This window comes from Rhinichthys klamathensis, unplaced genomic scaffold (genome assembly GCF_029890125.1).
Source record: "Rhinichthys klamathensis goyatoka isolate OS25496 unplaced genomic scaffold, OSU_Roscu_1.1 h1tg000133l_1, whole genome shotgun sequence".
NCBI classification, from domain to species: domain Eukaryota; kingdom Metazoa; phylum Chordata; class Actinopteri; order Cypriniformes; family Leuciscidae; genus Rhinichthys; species Rhinichthys klamathensis.
This window is the reverse complement of record NW_026606668.1, coordinates 5134400-5153517: the sequence shown is the minus strand read 5'-3', so window position 1 is coordinate 5153517 and position 19118 is coordinate 5134400. Positions and strand designations below refer to the sequence as shown.

The window sequence follows — 19118 nt, the reverse complement described above, 5'->3', positions numbered from 1 at the left end:
GTTCATTTATTGAAACAATTCACACAAACAGAACCACACAATGGACTACCTTCAAAAGCCTGTAACTTGCTCAAAATCCTTAGCAGTTCATCTCTCAAAAGTAAGTATTCATATCAATGAACATATCAGTGCCATTAAGATGACAAGTTCTTGTGTCATTGTTCACAAACAAGATGACAAAAAAAGCCACACATTCAATAACAGTGTACTCTGTCAGTATTTTCAGATGTAAACCATGGCTAAGATTTTGATGAGAATGATTGAAAATGCACAAGAATGCACTTTTTCTAAAGGGCATATATCAATTTTAACGGCACAAATTGACACATTACTGTAAATGGGATATTGATTGCAAGAGACTGAAAAGGATTCACAGTTACACTGTGGTCTGTCAACAAATAAGTACAATGTTCTTGTGATATAAAGTAGCCTATGTATAGGCCTTATATGGGCTATGTGTGTTTGTGTGGTATAATAGCCTGTATAAAGTGTATAAACTATAGGCTACTGTAAAATGCAAGTATAATATACTAAGTGTAAAAGCATTACAGTGCATGCTGAAATGAATGAATGAATGAATGAATGGTTTTGTGATCTTCTGTTATTTTTAACCCTCTGTGCCATATGGTTCATTTATTGACAGTAGGCTATTGTCTGTAAAGTTGTTGGGCCGTTTTTTGAGAGAAGACACTGTAGTTGCTACAAACTACTTTGACTTTGCTTGACTCACCTAGACATGGTTTCCCTCTAAAGCCATCTCCAGTGCGCGTGCACAGAGACTCCGCCGGCCATCAGACAGAAGTGGAGCGCGCAGCGGGAGGCGCAGGTCAGACAAACACTCAGCTCATCCTGAGCTATCTAGACTGCAGGGATTTTTTACCATGATGCCATCAGAAGGAAATGGGCAATAAACGCAAAAGTTGGAATATTTTTTTTCATTATTGACTTTCTTTTTCTTTTTTATGTGTCCCGGGCTATTTTCTTCTCTAATTTTTATTTTTAATGTCGAGGAATAGAGAACATTCCAAACAAATATACTTTTCTCACACTTAATCGGTCCTCCCCTCCCGTTATTAATCAAAATCATCCCGCGTAAAGGACTGATGGACATGTGGTGGAAAGTAGGGCTCGTGCTGGTGATGTGCTGGGGTCTCACGAGCAGTGAAGCCCGGGAGGAGCACTATGATTCGTCTCCGCGCACCGCGATGTTCAGAGCGCCATTGGACTTTGGCTTCGTCCCGTCGGTGGTGTACGAAACCCACGCGTATTATGAACCGGGTCCCATCGGTGTTCTTTTCCACATGGTCCACGCGTTTCTGTACGTGGTTCAACCCAACCCTTTCCCCAAAGGTGAGATGCACATCAGCTCTGAGAACGCGCAAAAGTTTTCTACATTGTTGTGCATGTATCAGATTCACAGGGCAAACTTCCACATACTGTATACTTACAAAGTGTTATAGACTTTAGAAAGATTAATATAGCAAATGACTGCTTTGTCAGTATCAGATGGAAGTCTTAGGCATCATATGGCAAGCCGTTTAACACTTATTCCTTAAACCAAACTATATCTTTGGTAACATTTTATTTTAAGTCCTTGTTAAAGTAATTACACAAGCAAGTACTGAGTAATGTTAAGTACTTACTATTGGGTTAGTTTGGTTTAGGGTTGGTTGCTTGTAATTATGCATAATTTACTGTAGTTACTACAGTAAGTAGGGTAGGCCTACAACAGGGCTAAAGGCACACCTTAAGAAAAATGTGCTTTTCGCTATTCCCATATGATTGCAGATTTTTTTTTTTTAAATTGATGTAGCAACATATTTTGTGTGAAAATAAATCATAAAATTGGTTTGTTTGTTTAAAAATCTTATAAATGTATGAGGTGGCAAGGTGGGCCTTGCATTCACGTCATGTCGTAATTATGGCAATTACATGATTTCAACTTGTAAAAAAACGTTCATATCCTCTTAAAGGGTCACTTCACCCATTTGCATTAAGGTTTGTATTGTTAGAAACCCAGTCATATATTATAATGATGGTGGAATTTTGCTTGTTTTTTTTCTGAGATGGGAGAAAAAAGGATTTAAGTGTTTTACTTCCGTCCTATCGTGACGTTAATATCGTCATTTTGCGTCACGATAGGACGGAAGATAAATTTCATTGCATATTAAGAAAACTACAGCCTTTAGCTCATTATTATTCAAGGGCGTGGGACCCACTCACCCCACCGGCCTATTACAGATCAGTGGGTGGGACTAAACCTGAAGAAACTAAACTATTAATCCGCCATCTTGCTTGGAAGACAGCAAGCTAAGCTAACAAGCGCTCAAGGAGTTAGATTTACCATAATGCCTGAATTTACGACACACGATATGGAAGACGAGGATTTTGAAAATCTTTTGCTCGAAACTGATGTTCGTGGCTATTTATACGAGCCACAATATAGCGAAGAGCAGCTGAGGCTGATGGAGGAACAAGAGGCGTCGGCGTCGGCTGCGTCGGGTTCGTTGTTGTGGGAAGAATGAGACGGGAATCGGCGAACATTTAAACATTTTAATAGTAAAATAAACAAATACAAAACAAAAGTATAAGCCAGCAGCCCCGCACTGCTGGCCACACACAACAGAAACAAAACACACCATAAAATCAGGCCTGTTCCTCTCTCGATCTGCCCTGTCGCTCCTCGTTTTATGCGTCCGCTCCTCGGTGAGAGACGCGAGAGAGACCAGTGCGTCTCACAGGTGTCGTTCATTATCACTCACGCCACCGGCCTCGCGCCGCTCTCACGTCCCTCGTCCTCGTCCTGCTCGCCACAGCCAACTAACTATACATTTTGTGTGAAATGAATTTCTAACTCTGTTGGCAGCTAACGTTAGCCCTGTAGAGTAGACGGAAGAGTGATTTCTCTGATGTTTGCGACTTTGCGCTGTTCTGGATTAGTGGGAGTGGCTTGCGGAGCTGTGCAACGTGGTGCATTCTGGGAGTTGTGGTCTTACACACAAATGCGCCCTAAAGTTATTTTCTGTCTTTTCTCGGTCAAGAGGGCACCAAATTCAAAATTTCTTTTACATTTCGACTACATATATGACCCACTTTCAATAAAGATTAATGTTGAAATGGGTGAAGTGCTCCTTTAAGAGTCCGTAATAACAGCTTGCAAGATGAGAATTGTTTGAGAGATCCTTCTAGACTGCTGCGGATTCATTTAGGCGTTGATAGTGGTGCCACAGAAAGTCATTATTAAATTCACAGCTCTGAATATAACATCACGTGTTGTCATCTGTCTGTCTGAACCAAAGAAATAAAAGCGAACTATCTGTACCATATTGAATTGCATAGCGTCATTTTTTTTTTTCATTGCATCGTATTGCATTGAATCGCATTGTTGAATCGAATCGAAATCGGATCACACTGCATCGTGATGCCGCCTTTCCACTGCACACGACAAACGACAGCCGTTGGACCGGAAGTCATTTATTTCCAATGGAGAATAGTTCGGGAGCTGCGTGGAGTTCCAATCATATGCTAATGTGGAAAATTTTGGATCCGATTTGAGCTTCGGATGTGTTGAAATTTTTTAACTTCTGTGGCTTGACCGTATGCGACCGGCCGACCGGATGTGATGCATTCTAATCAAAACTATGAGCGCTAAATTAGAATTACCAATATTTTAACACTTTAACTTTATTCTGTAAACACTATTTTTATAAAATGGAGGTTATTATTTGATTATGGCAGAAATAATTATTTTATATTAAATCAATATTTATGTTGATTAGCTCTATAAAATCTACTATGTTTTTATTTTAGATGTATTGAGGGTAATTTGTTTTGTGTGGAATGTGGATATATTCATACATGCATTTCTTTCATTAAAATTATTCAATTTACCATGGTGAATAAGCCAAGGTAATGGTTGCTTCACGACCAATTTCAAAGTTCCGTGCGACTGCTGCTAGGGGGCGAAATGCGACGATTGTATGCGAATGTCCTGTGCAGTGGAAAGGCGGATTAACAGGGGTAAATCGTATATCATTGCATTAGTAGCTGCTTCTTATGTATCTTTAATGTATCATATCGTTGGCTATGCATCGAGATGCGTATGGCATCGGCCTTAGTTATGGAGATGCACATCCCTAGTACCTTTAGCTCCAATAGCAGGGGCACCTCAGAATCAACTTTGTGTTGCTGTCCACGATCGCAAAGATCAGCCAAATTCCCATGTGGATCATCAAATGTGGTTGTTAAAGGGGTGGTATAATGCCCTTTTCAAAAGATGTAAAATAAGTCTCTATCTCTGATGAGTGTGTATATGAAGTTTTAGCTCAAAATACCCCACAGATATTTTTATATAGCATGTTAAAATTGTAACTTTTTGAGTGTTAAAATGTATTTTATGTACATTTATGTACGGGATTTATGTATATTTTTGGGTTAGTGATGTCACTAACCCGGGAGGAATGTCCTGTAGTCCCTACCAGATGTTTGTTGTAGTCCTCAAAAAGCAATTTCTTTCAAATAAAATATCTCCCTTTGCTTTGAACTTTGAGCATTGTAACTTTGCAGATGTTGTTTATGCTCAAACAGCAACATTACACACTAACTAAAGTTAGAAAAGGGAAATCATAATAAACCACCCCTTTAAAGGGATACTCCACTGTTTTTTCATATTAAACTATGTTATTCCCTTAACTAAGACGAGTTGATACATACCTCTCTCGTCTGGCGAGCGAGACACTTTCATAGCACTTAACTAGCCCAGTTCAGTCGAAGTGCTCCCAAGCACTTGCTGTGGTATTCCACCATACAATATAGTTATCCATTTTACACGCTTAGAAAAGCGCAACGTTTTATTTTGTGTCACTGTCCTAGGTCGAGTTACACTGCTCGAGTAACTGTATTTAAATAGGGAAAACGTGGAGGTGTTTGGTCGCTTCTCTGCTTGGCCCATATTGAATGAACTGGGCTAGTTAAGTGCTATCAAAGTGTCTCGCGCGCCAGAGCGATTGAGTGCACGCACTGAGACGACAGAGGTATGTATCAACTCGTCTTAGTTAAGTGAATAACATAGTTTGATATGAAAAAACGGTGGAGTATCCCTTTAAGAAAAGTGCTGAATTTTTGTGCCGTCTAGTGGTTTAAAAGAGAATAAAGTCAAACGCTACTTATATCCCGCCTTTAGCCCCGTTGTACCCTATATGTGTAACAAGGACACTGCAACGTAGTGTTATAGTTTTGCCAATTTAGTTTTACTTGCTAGAAATCTAATAGTGGCTAGTATGTTTTTAAATTCACTTGCTTTTCATTAGATACCAGAAAGCCTACTTATTCCAGCAGTGATTATGTATTCAATTAGTCACTAGTAGCCTACTTAATTCCTTGCTAAGTAATCATTATCCCAGCAGTATTATTCCATTGTTCCTGGTAACAACTGACTAATAACTGACTATTATTTCTTATTTAATATTAGCGTATTTGTAGATTAGATATGAGACATTAGTATCTGCCCCAGTTGTTACCTGGCTGTAACATATTTTAACAGTGACTAATTGAATAGATGTTGATTGCTATTGGAATAAGTACTAGTATGTATCTAATTAATGGTATGACCACAAATACTCATGATCAAGCATGACATTATTATTTAATTCAAAATTCAGTATCAATGTTTTTTTTTTCACTTTGTGATTAGTTACAGTGTAATTCTGAGCAGCACCTTGGAGCCCTATTCATCAGATAGTATTTAAACTGCAAATGATGAGGATTAGTCAAGGGAAATAGTTCTCAACACGTTGAAGAGCTGTACACATACACATGTAGCATGTTCTTCCTGAATGGGCCAGAACACAGAGTCTTTAGACAGGGTCTTTAACTATTTTTAACCCGATAGACAATGGTTTGTGGTGAATTCGGTCATGCCAGTCCCAGTTAAGATAATTACAGTAATCTGTAGGAAGAGCAAAGAGACTTGCAGTGAGAAAACATGATGCCTTATGTTTTGATTTTGCCAGGGCAATAAAAATTATTAATATGCAATAACAGGGAGGTGAAATTGTCTGATTTACACAGACACATAGTTTTAGATGATCCGCACTACTAACATAAAAACCGATAGAAGTGAGTTTTAAGGAATAAATGTTAAAACAGCTTGCCATAAATATATTTATTGAAATAACCTGTTATAATTTTTCCTGTTATGCCTGGATGCGCTCAGTGATCTGCTCATGAATCATCATCATCATCATCATCATCCTTTTGCTATCTGAACCTGCAGAACCTATGGATATATTGGTTTGGATATGATAAGATTGCGCTGGTTTGTTACTGTACTGTTAGTACGTTGGAGAAAGGGAGTCTGACTCTGACCACTATAATAGCTCTGGAGAGTTCATTAATGTACAGATTTCCAGGTGTAATTCAAAAAGGGATGTTTTAGTTAATGAGGAGTGCATAGAGATTGGAATTGTGTGCAACACACTGTACCATTGTATAACTGTTACATTATAGTGTATTGTGACACCAGGGTTAGCTGACATGTTTTTGAAAGCCTAGACTGTTTAATGGCAGGTTTCATTGTGACAACTTACCCCATATCATGTGACAACATGCCCCACTAGTGGGTTCAATGAAGTGTCTTTTTTCCTAGGCAGTAACACTCAGTATATATATATATATATATATATACATTAAATGAGACTTTATTGTATGTGCCTTCACAGAAATTTAATTTAAAAAATAACCTACCCTGAGATATATTTACTGGAGTAAAAAGTGTGACAAATAGCCCCAGTGTGTTTAAGGTCAGGCTGTTGGCAGGTGGATTTCATTGTGAGGTCAGCATGTTGAGCACTGAGGATCGTGTGTGTGTGTGTGTGTGTGTGTGTGTGTGTGTGTGTGTGTGTGTGTGTGTGTGTGTGTGTGTGTGTGTGTGTGTGTGTGTGTGTGTGTGTGTGTGTGTGTTTTAGAGTAGAATAGGATTGCACAGTTAAGTCCCTGCAGCCTAACTAATTAGCCAATCTGCTCTATGAGTCACCTGCCCAATCAGGTAAGCTGATAATCTGAGTGCCATATGCTCAAAAGGTACATGCAATGCAAATGCCTGCTCCTGACAAAACATGCAAGTGAACAACCCTCAAACAACCCCAGAATTACAATTTTGTAACATTTCTATTTTTAAACCACCACCACATTCTTAAAAATAGCACATTTTAAGAAATGTGATGCCATTTTTAACTTGTAAACATGTGGATGTGGATTTATAGACATAAATAGATCAAACACAACCCACTAACAGATCCTTTGCTAAAGCATTCTTTGCAGATTTGTAACTCCTGATCTTATAGAAAGGTACTTCTGATGTAGAATTGAGACCGAATTTCTGAATTAAAAAGCAGTAACATTGAGCACATGGTTCAGGTTAAAGGGCACTATATTTCTCCATTCCGTCTGTCTGCAACTCATTTTCCTGATAAGTCACAGCTCACAGGTTTGAACACAGATGGAGCATTTTGTCTGTGAAGGAATAGGTGGGTTTATGCTTAATAGACTTAATACAGTTTAATCTAACTGCATTTATGCTACTGTATCTGAGGAATGGACAGATGAAGGATATGAGGGATATGAATATACTGTACACAGTCTGGGTCTGAGGTTTAATCCGGGGACTCCCTCCGTCTCAGACCAGATAAAGCTTAATTTCACTGATCACTGGATTTCAAAATCTGCACTGTAATTGAAGGACAGGGAGATAAACACCCAGATATGACCCACTTTTACTGGCATTGTCTGTGTTCGAAGCATTCTCTGTAGTCAGTGGATTAGTTGAAGTTTATCTGTATTTGTCATCATGTCATATAATATCATACCATACTGCTGTCAAAGAGGGTCACAGTACTAGTCATAAACATTGCATGTGTTTCATCTGCTTCGTTCGTTTAATATTTTTGAGTAGGTTGCTTTATCTGTGAGAAAAGGAAGGTAGGAAGTGAGAGTGCGTGATGGGGATGGGGGGGGAGGGGAGGGGGGGGGGGGGGGGTTGGGGTGGATTAAATAAGAGAGAAATAGGCTTTGGTAGAATAAGGGAGAAAAGGGGAAAGAAAGCATTAGAGAGGGAGAGGGACCACTTAACTGCCAAACTGCAAGACCACTGTAAGAGGATTAACCATATGCCATTATAACCAGTGATACCCTTTCTTGTTCGCCCCAGGATTTCTCTCATTCTCTCACTCTCTTTTATACAGATAAGAGTTGTTATATCTCACACACACACATATCTGCCTGATAATTCTATAGTATATAAGATGCTCAACCAACACATGGACCCCTAAAATTTAAATGCTTGATTTTCTTGGTAAAACGGTGTATAATATAATATAAGAGGTAATATAATTAAAAATAGAACAAAGTAAACACATTTAAAAAAACATTTTTTACAGATTTTTTGAATAATAGAAATGGCAAAAGAACTGCATTTATTTAAATATATAGTCTTTGTAACATTATTAATATCTGTACTGTCACTTTTGATCAATTTAATGAATCTTTGCTGAATAAAAGTGTAAGTCCGTCTAATTCGATCCAATGGCGGCATTCAAATTAGCGGTGAAGGTCATGCGTGTTCCGTCTTTTCTCAAGGCAAAGTATTTGGGTTAAATGCAATACATTTTATCTTATGTATTAACTCGTTATTTCATCTGACTCCATAAATGAAAAAGGTTTTTCAATGATATCTGTGCATCATTAAATACACGTGAATGTTTGATTTCTTTTAACTCTAATGAAAATAAAGTCAAAGTCTGTTAGAATAATCAAATATAACAATTTTATTATGTCAGGTAAATATTCAAAGATAATCAATACAAAACATCAAATGTTCTGGAACAAAGAGAAGACGAACCCGACATTATAAATACCGGTAGGCTATACGTGAAGCTGAGAGTCTCGCGACCTCCAGCCTCACGGACTGATCTGAGATACAGAAAAGGCCCTGATCCTTCCGCTACATTTCATTATATAGCCAGACCTCATTTCATATGTAAACATGAGTTCACAGTGGAAATTTACTGTGATCACCCCCCCCAGACTTACTTGGGGTATAAGTTGACCATTTGCTAACAGTGGTAATTTGCATACAGGAATTTACACCTTTTGGAAGTAGGACCATGCCTAGAGACCACATTCCTTTGTGTACCAGTTATCCCTAAACCCTTAAAAGCCTTATTACCTTTTGTTTTACTTATTTGGAAATAGGACACTTGTACCAGTCACACTTGTAGACATTTCAAATAATACTAAGCATATGTATAGAACTGTATGATAGTTGTTCAAATAAAAACCATATAGATCCTTATGTGAGTTTAGGTGATCTCTGCAAGAGTGGGGGATGCGGGGAAGAAGTGTTTTTGTGAGATGTTCAAATGTTAATTTGCATCAAGGTCCTTCCTCTCATAGACCAGTGGTGAGGTCTCAACCAGCTTTTCCAGTCTTACAAAAGTATTGATTTCCTTCTCAGAAAAAACAAACAAAAAACTTTTGTATGGTAATATTGTGTCTACTGTCTTTTACAGAGACTGCTGGGTCTTTCAGTTTAGTCTTACCCTCCCTTAAACAATAACATGTAATATTAAGAAAAAACTGTGGTTGGTCAGACTTCTTCTTTCTAAGTGGACAGTTCTTCACTACAATAAACTAGTTAGTGAGGCTCATATAGTCTATAAGTTCAGCCAACTTTAACACAGATATTGCTTGTTTGTAATCTTACATGTGCTTACATGCATAACTTAAACTATCAGGAATGGATAGACCTATTGGGTCAATTCATTAAATAGTGGAGTGAATTCTGTTTTGTAATGATGTTATATTGTTTGGCTGTGACCTGTTGTAAAGCAGTGCTGTTAGTGCTTTAAAGCGCAGTCTTGGCCATGGCGTTATATTTTGGATCATGTTCTGTTGATCTCAGTGCAAGGTGTCATGCCAGAAAAAAATACCTGCTAAATTTAGTACAACTGTAAAGAAGCTTATCCTTTTATGCAAAGGTGTTTTAGGGTTAAGTGTTTGTTTATGTTCGTGCATGAGCATTACAGTGGGCAGTTCACTTCTGCAGTGCTTTGCAGAATCGCCATTATGGGAGGGGACATTTAATAAAGGATACTGTAACATTTACATATCACTCATTATACATGAATATATAGGTTCTCTTCTCTTTGTGTGTGTGTGCATGTACATGCTAGAAAGAGTATTATTATATTAGTGTAAACTACAGTATGGTATTCTATATACTAGTATTATATGGTCATAATGTTTGTTAAACTCTCTGAACCTAAACTTTATTACAGAAAACTTTCTGCATTTATATATTTTCATTAAGATATTATTTAGTATTTTTATAATTATCAGATCATTATCCCCGTTAGGACAATTGGCTTTTTTATTTTATTTTATTCTAATTGGCTGTTTATTTATTTTTTATTTAGATAAAATGATTTGATAAAGATACTTAATGTCGTAATGATGACATACAAATCCAGAAGGTTTCTGGTGAGGTATAAGGTTCAAAGAGGTATATTTAATTTTGTGTGAGTTCTCCACTATTGCTATCAGTATCACCCTCACCTGAAAGAGGTGAGGTAAAGGCTATGTTTAGTTCAGTTCAAGTAAAACTTAAAAAAATAAGTTTAAATTAAAAAAATAATAATTTACAAATATTCCATAAAATAAAACTACCATTCTCAATTTTAAATGTAATAAAATTTGTGGTGACTTTAAGTGCTTTTTTCACCAAGGTCTACTTACAATAGGTACTTACATTTTGTGTGTGTGTGTGTGTGTGTGTGTGTGTGTGTGTGTGTGTAGAAGACTAATAATAGCAATCAGAGTTTAAGGGAGACCTGGGAAAACGTCTCAGGTTACGCATGTAACCATGGTTCCCTGAGAATAGGGAATGAGACGCTGCGTCCCCTTGGGATCACTATGGGGGAATGCCTTGGGCGTGATTGGTGTCTGAAGTGGAAATCTAAACGCGACAATGAACTTGACATTGGCAGGCGGCAGCCAATGACGTCACTACAGGTGAGACCGAGAGTATAAAAGGGCACCTGTGCAATACGTCATCCACTTCTTGTCTGAAGGAGACGTGTGCAGGAAGGCCAGAAGCATGGCAAAGGGACGCAGAGTCTCGTTCCCTATTCTCAGGGAACCATAGTTACATACGTAACCTTGACACCGTAAGCCGAGTCTGACGCCATGTTCTAACCAGCCTCTGTGCCGAACCGTCAGTAGGGCAGATGATTAATGCTCTACAAAAACACATCATGGTTTCAGCTTCAGGGGCAGTTGTAACGCGCATCAGAGTCCCACTTGACCTCAGTCAGGGAATGGAAGGGGGAGGGTTGAAGGAGGTTTATGTTAGTTAGCCTCTGGAGCCCCAGAACGCAGCTCAGGGCGCTTGTTCTGGACCACTTCCCTGATGTTACCTCGCCTCTTTCTAAACTCACGCCTCCTCCGTGCTCTACCCCTCGAGGGAGGGGGAGCACGAGAGGCGGCGCTCGCTTTCTGGTCTCGTCTCCGATCTTCAGACCGGGATGAGCCAGCCCCCTTCGTGGCTTGAAGCGTGGGCCTGGACTGGTGCGGCATGAATGACTTTAGAGCCACGGAGCGCGCCTTCATTTCCCGAAACTTCCCGACCACCGTCTCAATAGATGTGCCAAAAAGCTCGGAAGGCGAAACCGCCGCATCGAGGGGGAGTGATTTCTCCCTCTCCCCGATGTCAGCCAGGTTCCCCCAGAGATGTCTCTCCGTCGCTACCATGGCTGCCATAGATCGACCGATCGACGCTGCAGACTATTTGGTGGCGCAGAAAGCCAAATCTGCAGTGCGGCGCAGCTCCTCTACCGCTTTAGGGGGGAGCCCCTGGCCCTGGTCCAGGTCCTTCAGCAGGTCAGCCTGATAGGCTTGCAACACAGCCATAGTGTACAAAGCCGCCTCAGGCTGAGTGGGCAGAGACGGAGTCTTCAATGCGGAGACCTTGCCAATCAAGAGATAGTTGGCCAAGGTCTCTTCGATCGGGGGCATCGAGTCATATCCATATTCCTGCATCCCCTCCATATCAGCATAATTTGCCTGTGAATGATGGATGCGTGCAGAATATGTTTTTTTCCAAGATCTCCGTACCTCAGTGTGAAGATCTGGGAAAAAAGCAAGATAATGCCACTGGTGGATTATGCCCAGAGAAAAAAACGTCATTGCGGCTGCCGTGCGAGGTTGCACGCTTCTCGCGTTTCCACGGCAGATCTAACCTTTCCGTGGCGCGGGACATAACGTCCAACAACTCGTCATATGCGAGGCGGGCAGGCTGAGAGCACTCAGAAACATCGTCGACATCAGCCTCATTCTGCACAGCTTGGCATGGGCCGAGGGACGTGCTCACTGCTGAATCAGATGCTGCGAGAGAGATCGCGTCAACATCCCGCAGCTCGCTCTCGTTAGCCGCTGAGAAGCAAGAGATATTCAAACCCCTGTGAGCCCCAAAATCTGCAAGCCCCACGACTTCAGTTTCCTGCCCGCTTTGGCTGCAGCAGGTCCTGAACCACAGGGCACAGATCGCTGTCCCGATTCCCTAGAGAAAAGGACGCATACAGCCCCCTCAAAGACTGAGTGTGCACCCTCCTCACTCATACACATAACGCACATATCGTGTGTGTCATCAGGTGTCAGAAAACACTGACACGGGTTAACAAACATTCTAAAATTCGCAGTGCTAGTGCTGGCCATATTATAAACTTGCCTGTTCAGATCGCACGTTCAAACACACAGTCTCCTGAAGACAATAAGAGGATGACGTATTACACAGGTGCCCTTTTTTTCTCTGTCTCACCTGTAGTGACGTCATGGGCTGCCGCCTGCCAATGTCACGTTCATTGTCGTGTTTAGATTTCCACTTCAGACACCGGTCACGCCTGAGCCATTCCCCTATAGCGACCCCAAGGGGACGCAGCGCGAGTTCCCTTTCGAAAGAGAATCAGTTGCTGCTGTAAGTGGTGTTAATGTGGCCAGCAGGGGGGGCTCACCCTGTGGTCTGTGTGGGTCCTAATGCCCCAGTATAGTGATGGGGAAACTATACTGTCAAAAAAGCACCTCCTTTGGATAAGATGTTAAACCGATGTCCTGGCTCTCTGTGGTCATTAAAAATCTTTGAAAAAGACTAGGGGTGTAACCATAGCATCCTGACCAAATTTGCCCATTGGCCTCGGTATATCATCATCACCTCCTAATCATTCCCATATATACACTGATTGGCTTCATCATTCTCTCCTCTCCACCAATAAGCTGGTGTGTGTTTTGGCGCAGTATAGCTGCTGTCACAACATCCAGGATGCTTCACATTGGTGGTGGTTTAGGAGATTCCCCCCTTCCATATAAAGCTCTTTTAGTGCAGAGAAAAGTGTGCTATATAAATGTAACAACAAATTATTATAACCTAATACTTGAGCATACACACACACACACACACACACACACACACACACACACACACACACACACACACACACACACACACACACACACACACACACACACACACACACACACACACACACACACACACACACACACACATATTACAAAGAAATGTAGGCTGTACAGATGGTATTTGACATGTGACATGTGCCAGTGCCAGTTAACACTGACAAGACTTTGCCACTGCACTGTTAACATAGCATTTATCTGACACCTGCAGTGCTTTATGCAGGTCTGTGATATTACTCTGTGTCAAGTAACATTAATCTAATCTGTTGTTTTAGCATAGTGGTGCATGACCCAGTATTTGTAACTACTGTGTGATTCTAATAGCACGTGTATGGCCTACTTCTATAACCCCTTTACCTAAACATTAATGCCCTTTCAACAGGCTGAACTAATAGCAACAGATCAATTAAAGAACACATATCTACTTGTTTCTCAGAATTAAACTTTCAACAGCAAACATTTTACTAAATCTTACTTGCTTTCTCACAAAGGTGTTACACCTGTGAAAGTAATATGCACAGGGCAGCAGGACTTTCTTTGTGCTTTGAAACAATCCAACTCCATGGAAATTTAAGTTTTTGAAGGTTTCTTGAATTTCCAGTTAGTAACCATCACATTTTATTTTGTTCTGCTAAATTTGTTGTTACAGATCTCATTGTTAAGATGGTCCAGCAGAACATGGGAGGAATCAAAGGGGATGATTACAAGAAGGTGTGTGTTTGGTTCCGCTAATTATTTATGTGCTTATATAATGGCCACACTGTATAGGCCTATAATACAATAAAAAACATAACATATTGTATATAATAGATTTTATGGGAGCACATGTTCCAAGTTCCTTTTTTCTTTCTCTTCGCCATGCACACTAATGATGTCTCTTCAACTCTACGGCAATGCAGCCAGAGAATGTTGTATTACTACTACAGGTACTGTTTAAAAATGACAATTCTAGTGACTTGTTCATGTCCAAGTTCATGTCAAGTTACTGATATGTATAAAGAAATATATAATGTCTCCTCTCCTCTCCAGGCTATCTACTATGAGCTCGGCTTCATAGTCCTGACAGTACTGGGAGTGTTGTTTGTGCTGTTCATGCCGATAGTGGGTCTGTGTTTCTGTGTGTGCCGATGCTGTGAGAACTGTGGGGGTGAGATGCATCAGAGACAGAAGAAGAACGGTGACTGCTTACGAGGCTTCTACATGGCCACGCTCATCGCTACCTCTGTCTTCCTCGCGTGAGTCTTCCTCACCTTCAAAGAGTGTTTGTGACTCTTTTTTAACTATTCCACATGCTTCTAAAAGTGACTTGTTAACACTTTATTTTAGTGCCATTGTTACATACTGTATGTTGCATGTAGTTACTATAGTAATAACTATAGTATAAATTATGCATAGTTACATGCAACTAACCCTAAACCAAACCGAATCCTAATCCTAACGCTATAGTAAGTACATGTTAATATTACTCAGTACTTAAATGTAGAATTACAGTGTAACAAAGACACCATATAATAAAGTGTAACTGTGACTTGTTATGCATAATGTTATAATGAAAGTGTCTAGTTTTGAATTTGAACAAATTATATATTGGTCTTTTTGAGATAATTAGCACAGTCCAATAATCAGTGCCAGTTAACAGTAGTGGTACTTCCCCTTGTGTCAGTTGGACAACAGCTTCTATCTCAAGTGCAGCTTCTATCTCTTTGAATGGGGAAACATCAAATTCTACAAAGCTGTGTAGAAATCTGACAACAGCTGTCTAATAAATTTTGTTTCTAAATGCTCAAATAATGACAAAAAAAAGTTTTTTTCTGGCTGGAATGCACATATGTAGTCATAAACACACGTCTCAGAACACATGGGGCCCAATTTTAACGATCTGAAACGCAAGTGTCAAAGCGCAAAGCGCAAGTAACTTTGTGGGCGGATCCCGGCGCTGTTGCTATTTTCCCGGCGGGATAAATGCCTCTTGCGCCTGGCGCAAATCTAAAAGGGGTTGGTCTGAAGTAGCTTCATTATTCATAGGTGTGGTTTTGGCGTAACGTGAAATAAACCAATCAGAGCGTCGTCCAACATACCCTTTAAGAGCAGGTGCGCATGTTGCATGGCGGATTGCTATTATAACGGCAGATTTACCATGCGCGCGTCAGGAGCGGTTCACAGTCGAGGACACCGACGTTCTTGTCAGGCCCGTGAAAGACAGAGAAGTGACATTGTATGGGGATGGGAGAAACCCACCCAAATCAGCGTCGGTTAAACAGGCGTAAAAAAAAAAAAAAAAAAATTTTACATCTTCATGGACACCACAATGATTTCCCTCATGTGTTAATATTTTTCCTTGTTATAATGTATGATTTGCAAAAATAAAAACGGCTGCATCTGTGTTGTTGAGAGAATCAAAGTGTATGCGCGTTGTGCACCCGCTACATTATGGCCAAGCAATGGCCAAGCATGCGCGCTTAAAATAGCATTATGAACAACGCGCAAAGCGCCACTGACTTTAGACGAGGTTTTTTCTGGTCAGTGGCGCAATTGTTTTCTGGAACTGCAAAATAGCACTAGGGAATGTTTGCGCCGAAACACGCCTCCTTTTTGCGCCGACCCGCCCAGGTAGCGCAAGTTCATTTCCTAGTTTACCGACGTGCGTCTGTGGAGGGAAAAGCCCGCTTTGCGCGGGTGCAAAATAGGAATGATACATGCGTCAGTGTACAAAGTCATTTGCGCCGAGTGCAAGATAGGGCCCATGATGTTTTATTAACAAAGTTCGGGAGGAGCATGTTCAGATAATTAAACCTAATTAAACACATGTGGAGCACATTCAGATAATCAAACCTAATTAGACACGTTAATCAACACAATCAATGAGTTAAGCGGTGTATATATACAGCAAACTTACCTCCGTTCGTGGACAGTTTAACAGCATCCCTCCACCACCCCATCTCCTCACTTCTAGTCCTAATTCTCTTACAACAACGAGGGGAGTACTCTAGGTTCGGGCAAAAATTCCGAGCTCGGACCCCTCCCCCCGGACAGCACGCCAAATACGCATAATCTTCACTCTGTTTAATTGATGTAAGTGTGAACTCGTGAATGAGTATCTCTATAGAAACCGTACCTTCTAATGGCAGCTGCAGTGGCGCTATGACTTTATTAATTGGGGATTGGCTTTTTTACTTAGAAGGCAGGACTTATTCCACCATATTGCGCATTGCACTTTCTCCCATTCATAGTAATACGAGTGTCTTTGCATATCTAAAGTCTTTGATATTATGTATTTTTCCCAGTAGAATACCATTCTTCAGTTAATGGGTTATCGCAATTTATTCATTTTTTTATTTTTTTATTTAGTTCTAATCCAGAGCTAAAAGAATTAAATATACATCTCAGTATATTATGTATAAATGTGTGTGTTCCTTTAAGAACGTTCGTTCCTATGTCAAGTTTGACTGGGATGTACATGTGAAAACGTGGCATTAACCATCAAGTTAGGTGTTTGATTATTTTATTGGTTTATGTGAATTAAGTCCCGCCCTCACTGGTGTTTTGTGTAATGTGAGTGGTTGTTCGGGAGATGAGAGTTTTTGTTTGACAAGTGTGGGGGGAGAGTGAAAGACACGAAAATGAGAGAGACGAGAGAAGACATTGACAAGTGCGGCCGATTCGGAAAGAGACTGAGAGATTGCGATTGCCCATACGGACAGTGTTTCAAGTTATTCGAACGGTAACTGGTGACAGACTCCAAGACTGAAGTCACTCACTTTAGGTGTTGTTTGTTGATTTTTGTGAGGACAACATAGTGCTCCGTTTTAACGGAAGAATCGGGAGTTTGCCGGCCGCGACAGGAGTCGTGTGTGTGTGTGTGTGTGTGGGCCCACAGTGTTTTGTTTATTATTCATATGTTGTTATTCAGTGAACTTAAAAACTGTGATTTTTGTCCTTTTCATCTTTAGTGATTTTGAATTATTCACATACTGGCACTTTGTTTATGAACAACTTTAACTCTTTTTATTTTATACAAATTAAATTCTTTACATTTTGTTACTTTCAAAGAGTTTTATTCTTTCAAAAAGAGTTTATACCAGACCGTTTAAGAAATGATTATAGAGTGATTCTTTTAACTCAAAAGTTAAGTGTAATTGATGATATTGCTCCTGTGAAAGTCAGGAAGAATAGTGGTAGACAAAAAGCACCTTGGAGAAACTCAACAGCTGTGCAAAATATGAAAAGATAATGCAGAAGAGCAGAGCGCATGTGGCGGAAGACAACACTTGTAGTCCATTATAACATCTACAAAGACAGCATCCATGCTTTTAATATTGAACTAGGCAAAGCTAGACAGACTTTCTTCTCGAATATTATAAACAGAAACTTAAACAACACACGCACTCTTTTTGCTACTGTAGAGAGACTGACAAACCCCCCAAGCCAGATTCCCAGTGAAATGCTCTCAGACAGCAAGTGCAGTGAGTTTGCTTCTTTCTTCTCTGAGAAAATCAATAATATCAGAAAGGTGATCAGCATATCCTTGAGTTGCTCTGGGGTCAGACAGATCAGACCACAACCTGAGAAAGTAGTTACTATGTCTGTTTTCGAAGAAATTGAAGGCACAATTTTGGAAGAAACCGTACAGCACCTTAAAACATCAACCTGCGCCCTTGACGCACTTCCCACATCTTTTTTTAAAACTGTGTTAAACAGCTTATAAGCAGATCTCTTAGAAGTGGTAAATGCCTCACTTCTCTCTGGGAGTTTTCCAAAGCAGTTGTCAAGCCCCTCCTGAAAAAGAGCAATCTGGAGCAATCTAAGCAACTATAGACCGATCTCAAATCTTCCTTTCATAGGCAAGATCATTGAAAAAGTTGTCTTCAATCAGCTGAACAAATTCTTAAGCTCGAATGGATACTTTGACAATTTTCAATCTGGTTTCCGATCGCATCACAGCACAGAGACAGCGCTCATAAAGATAATAAACGATATTCGCCTAAATACTGATACAGGGAAATTATCAGTACTGGTACTACTCGACCTCAGTGCTGCATTTGACACTGTCGATCACGACATACTTCTTGAGAGGCTGGAAAGCTGGGTGGGGCTTTCTGGGATAGTCCTAAAATGGTTCAGGTCATACTTAGAAGGGAGAGGTTATTATGTGAGTATAGGAGACCATGAGTGGACATCCATGACATGCGGAGTCCCCCAAGGCTCAGTTCTTGCACCACTCCTATTCAACCTGTATATGCTCCCAATGAGCCAAATAATGAGAAAGAACAAAATTGCTTACCACAGCTATGCAGACGACACACAGCTCTACTTAGCCCTATCGCCTAACGACTACAGCCCCATTGACTCCCTGTGCCAATGCATTGATGAAGGAAACAGATGGATGTGCCAAAACTTTCTTCAGTTAAACAAAGACAAAACTGAAGTCATTGCGTTTGGAAACAAAGATGAAGTTCTCAAGGTGAACGCATACCTTGACGCTAGCCTAGGGGTCTAACAACTAAAAATCAAGTCAGGAATCTTGGTGTGTCTCTAGAGTCAGACCTTAGTTTCAGTAGTCATGTCAAAGCAATAACTAAATCAGCATACTATCA

General features: G+C 40.3%; 1 protein-coding gene across 7 annotated transcripts in view; it reads left to right on the top strand.

Annotated features, from left to right (window-relative positions):
- Positions 1–771: 771 nt before the first annotated feature.
- The window catches only part of prom1b (prominin 1 b), a 67002-nt gene continuing 48655 nt past the window's right edge, over positions 772–19118 (top strand). For all 7 annotated transcript variants that reach the window (XM_056256943.1, XM_056256940.1, XM_056256939.1 and 4 more), the window contains exons 1-4: positions 772–1350; positions 14174–14235; positions 14424–14450; positions 14554–14759. In XM_056256943.1, the coding sequence (XP_056112918.1) occupies positions 1104–1350; positions 14174–14235; positions 14424–14450; positions 14554–14759 (542 nt within the window). In that variant the 5' untranslated portion in view covers positions 772–1103. The remainder of the gene's footprint in view (positions 1351–14173; positions 14236–14423; positions 14451–14553; positions 14760–19118) is intronic.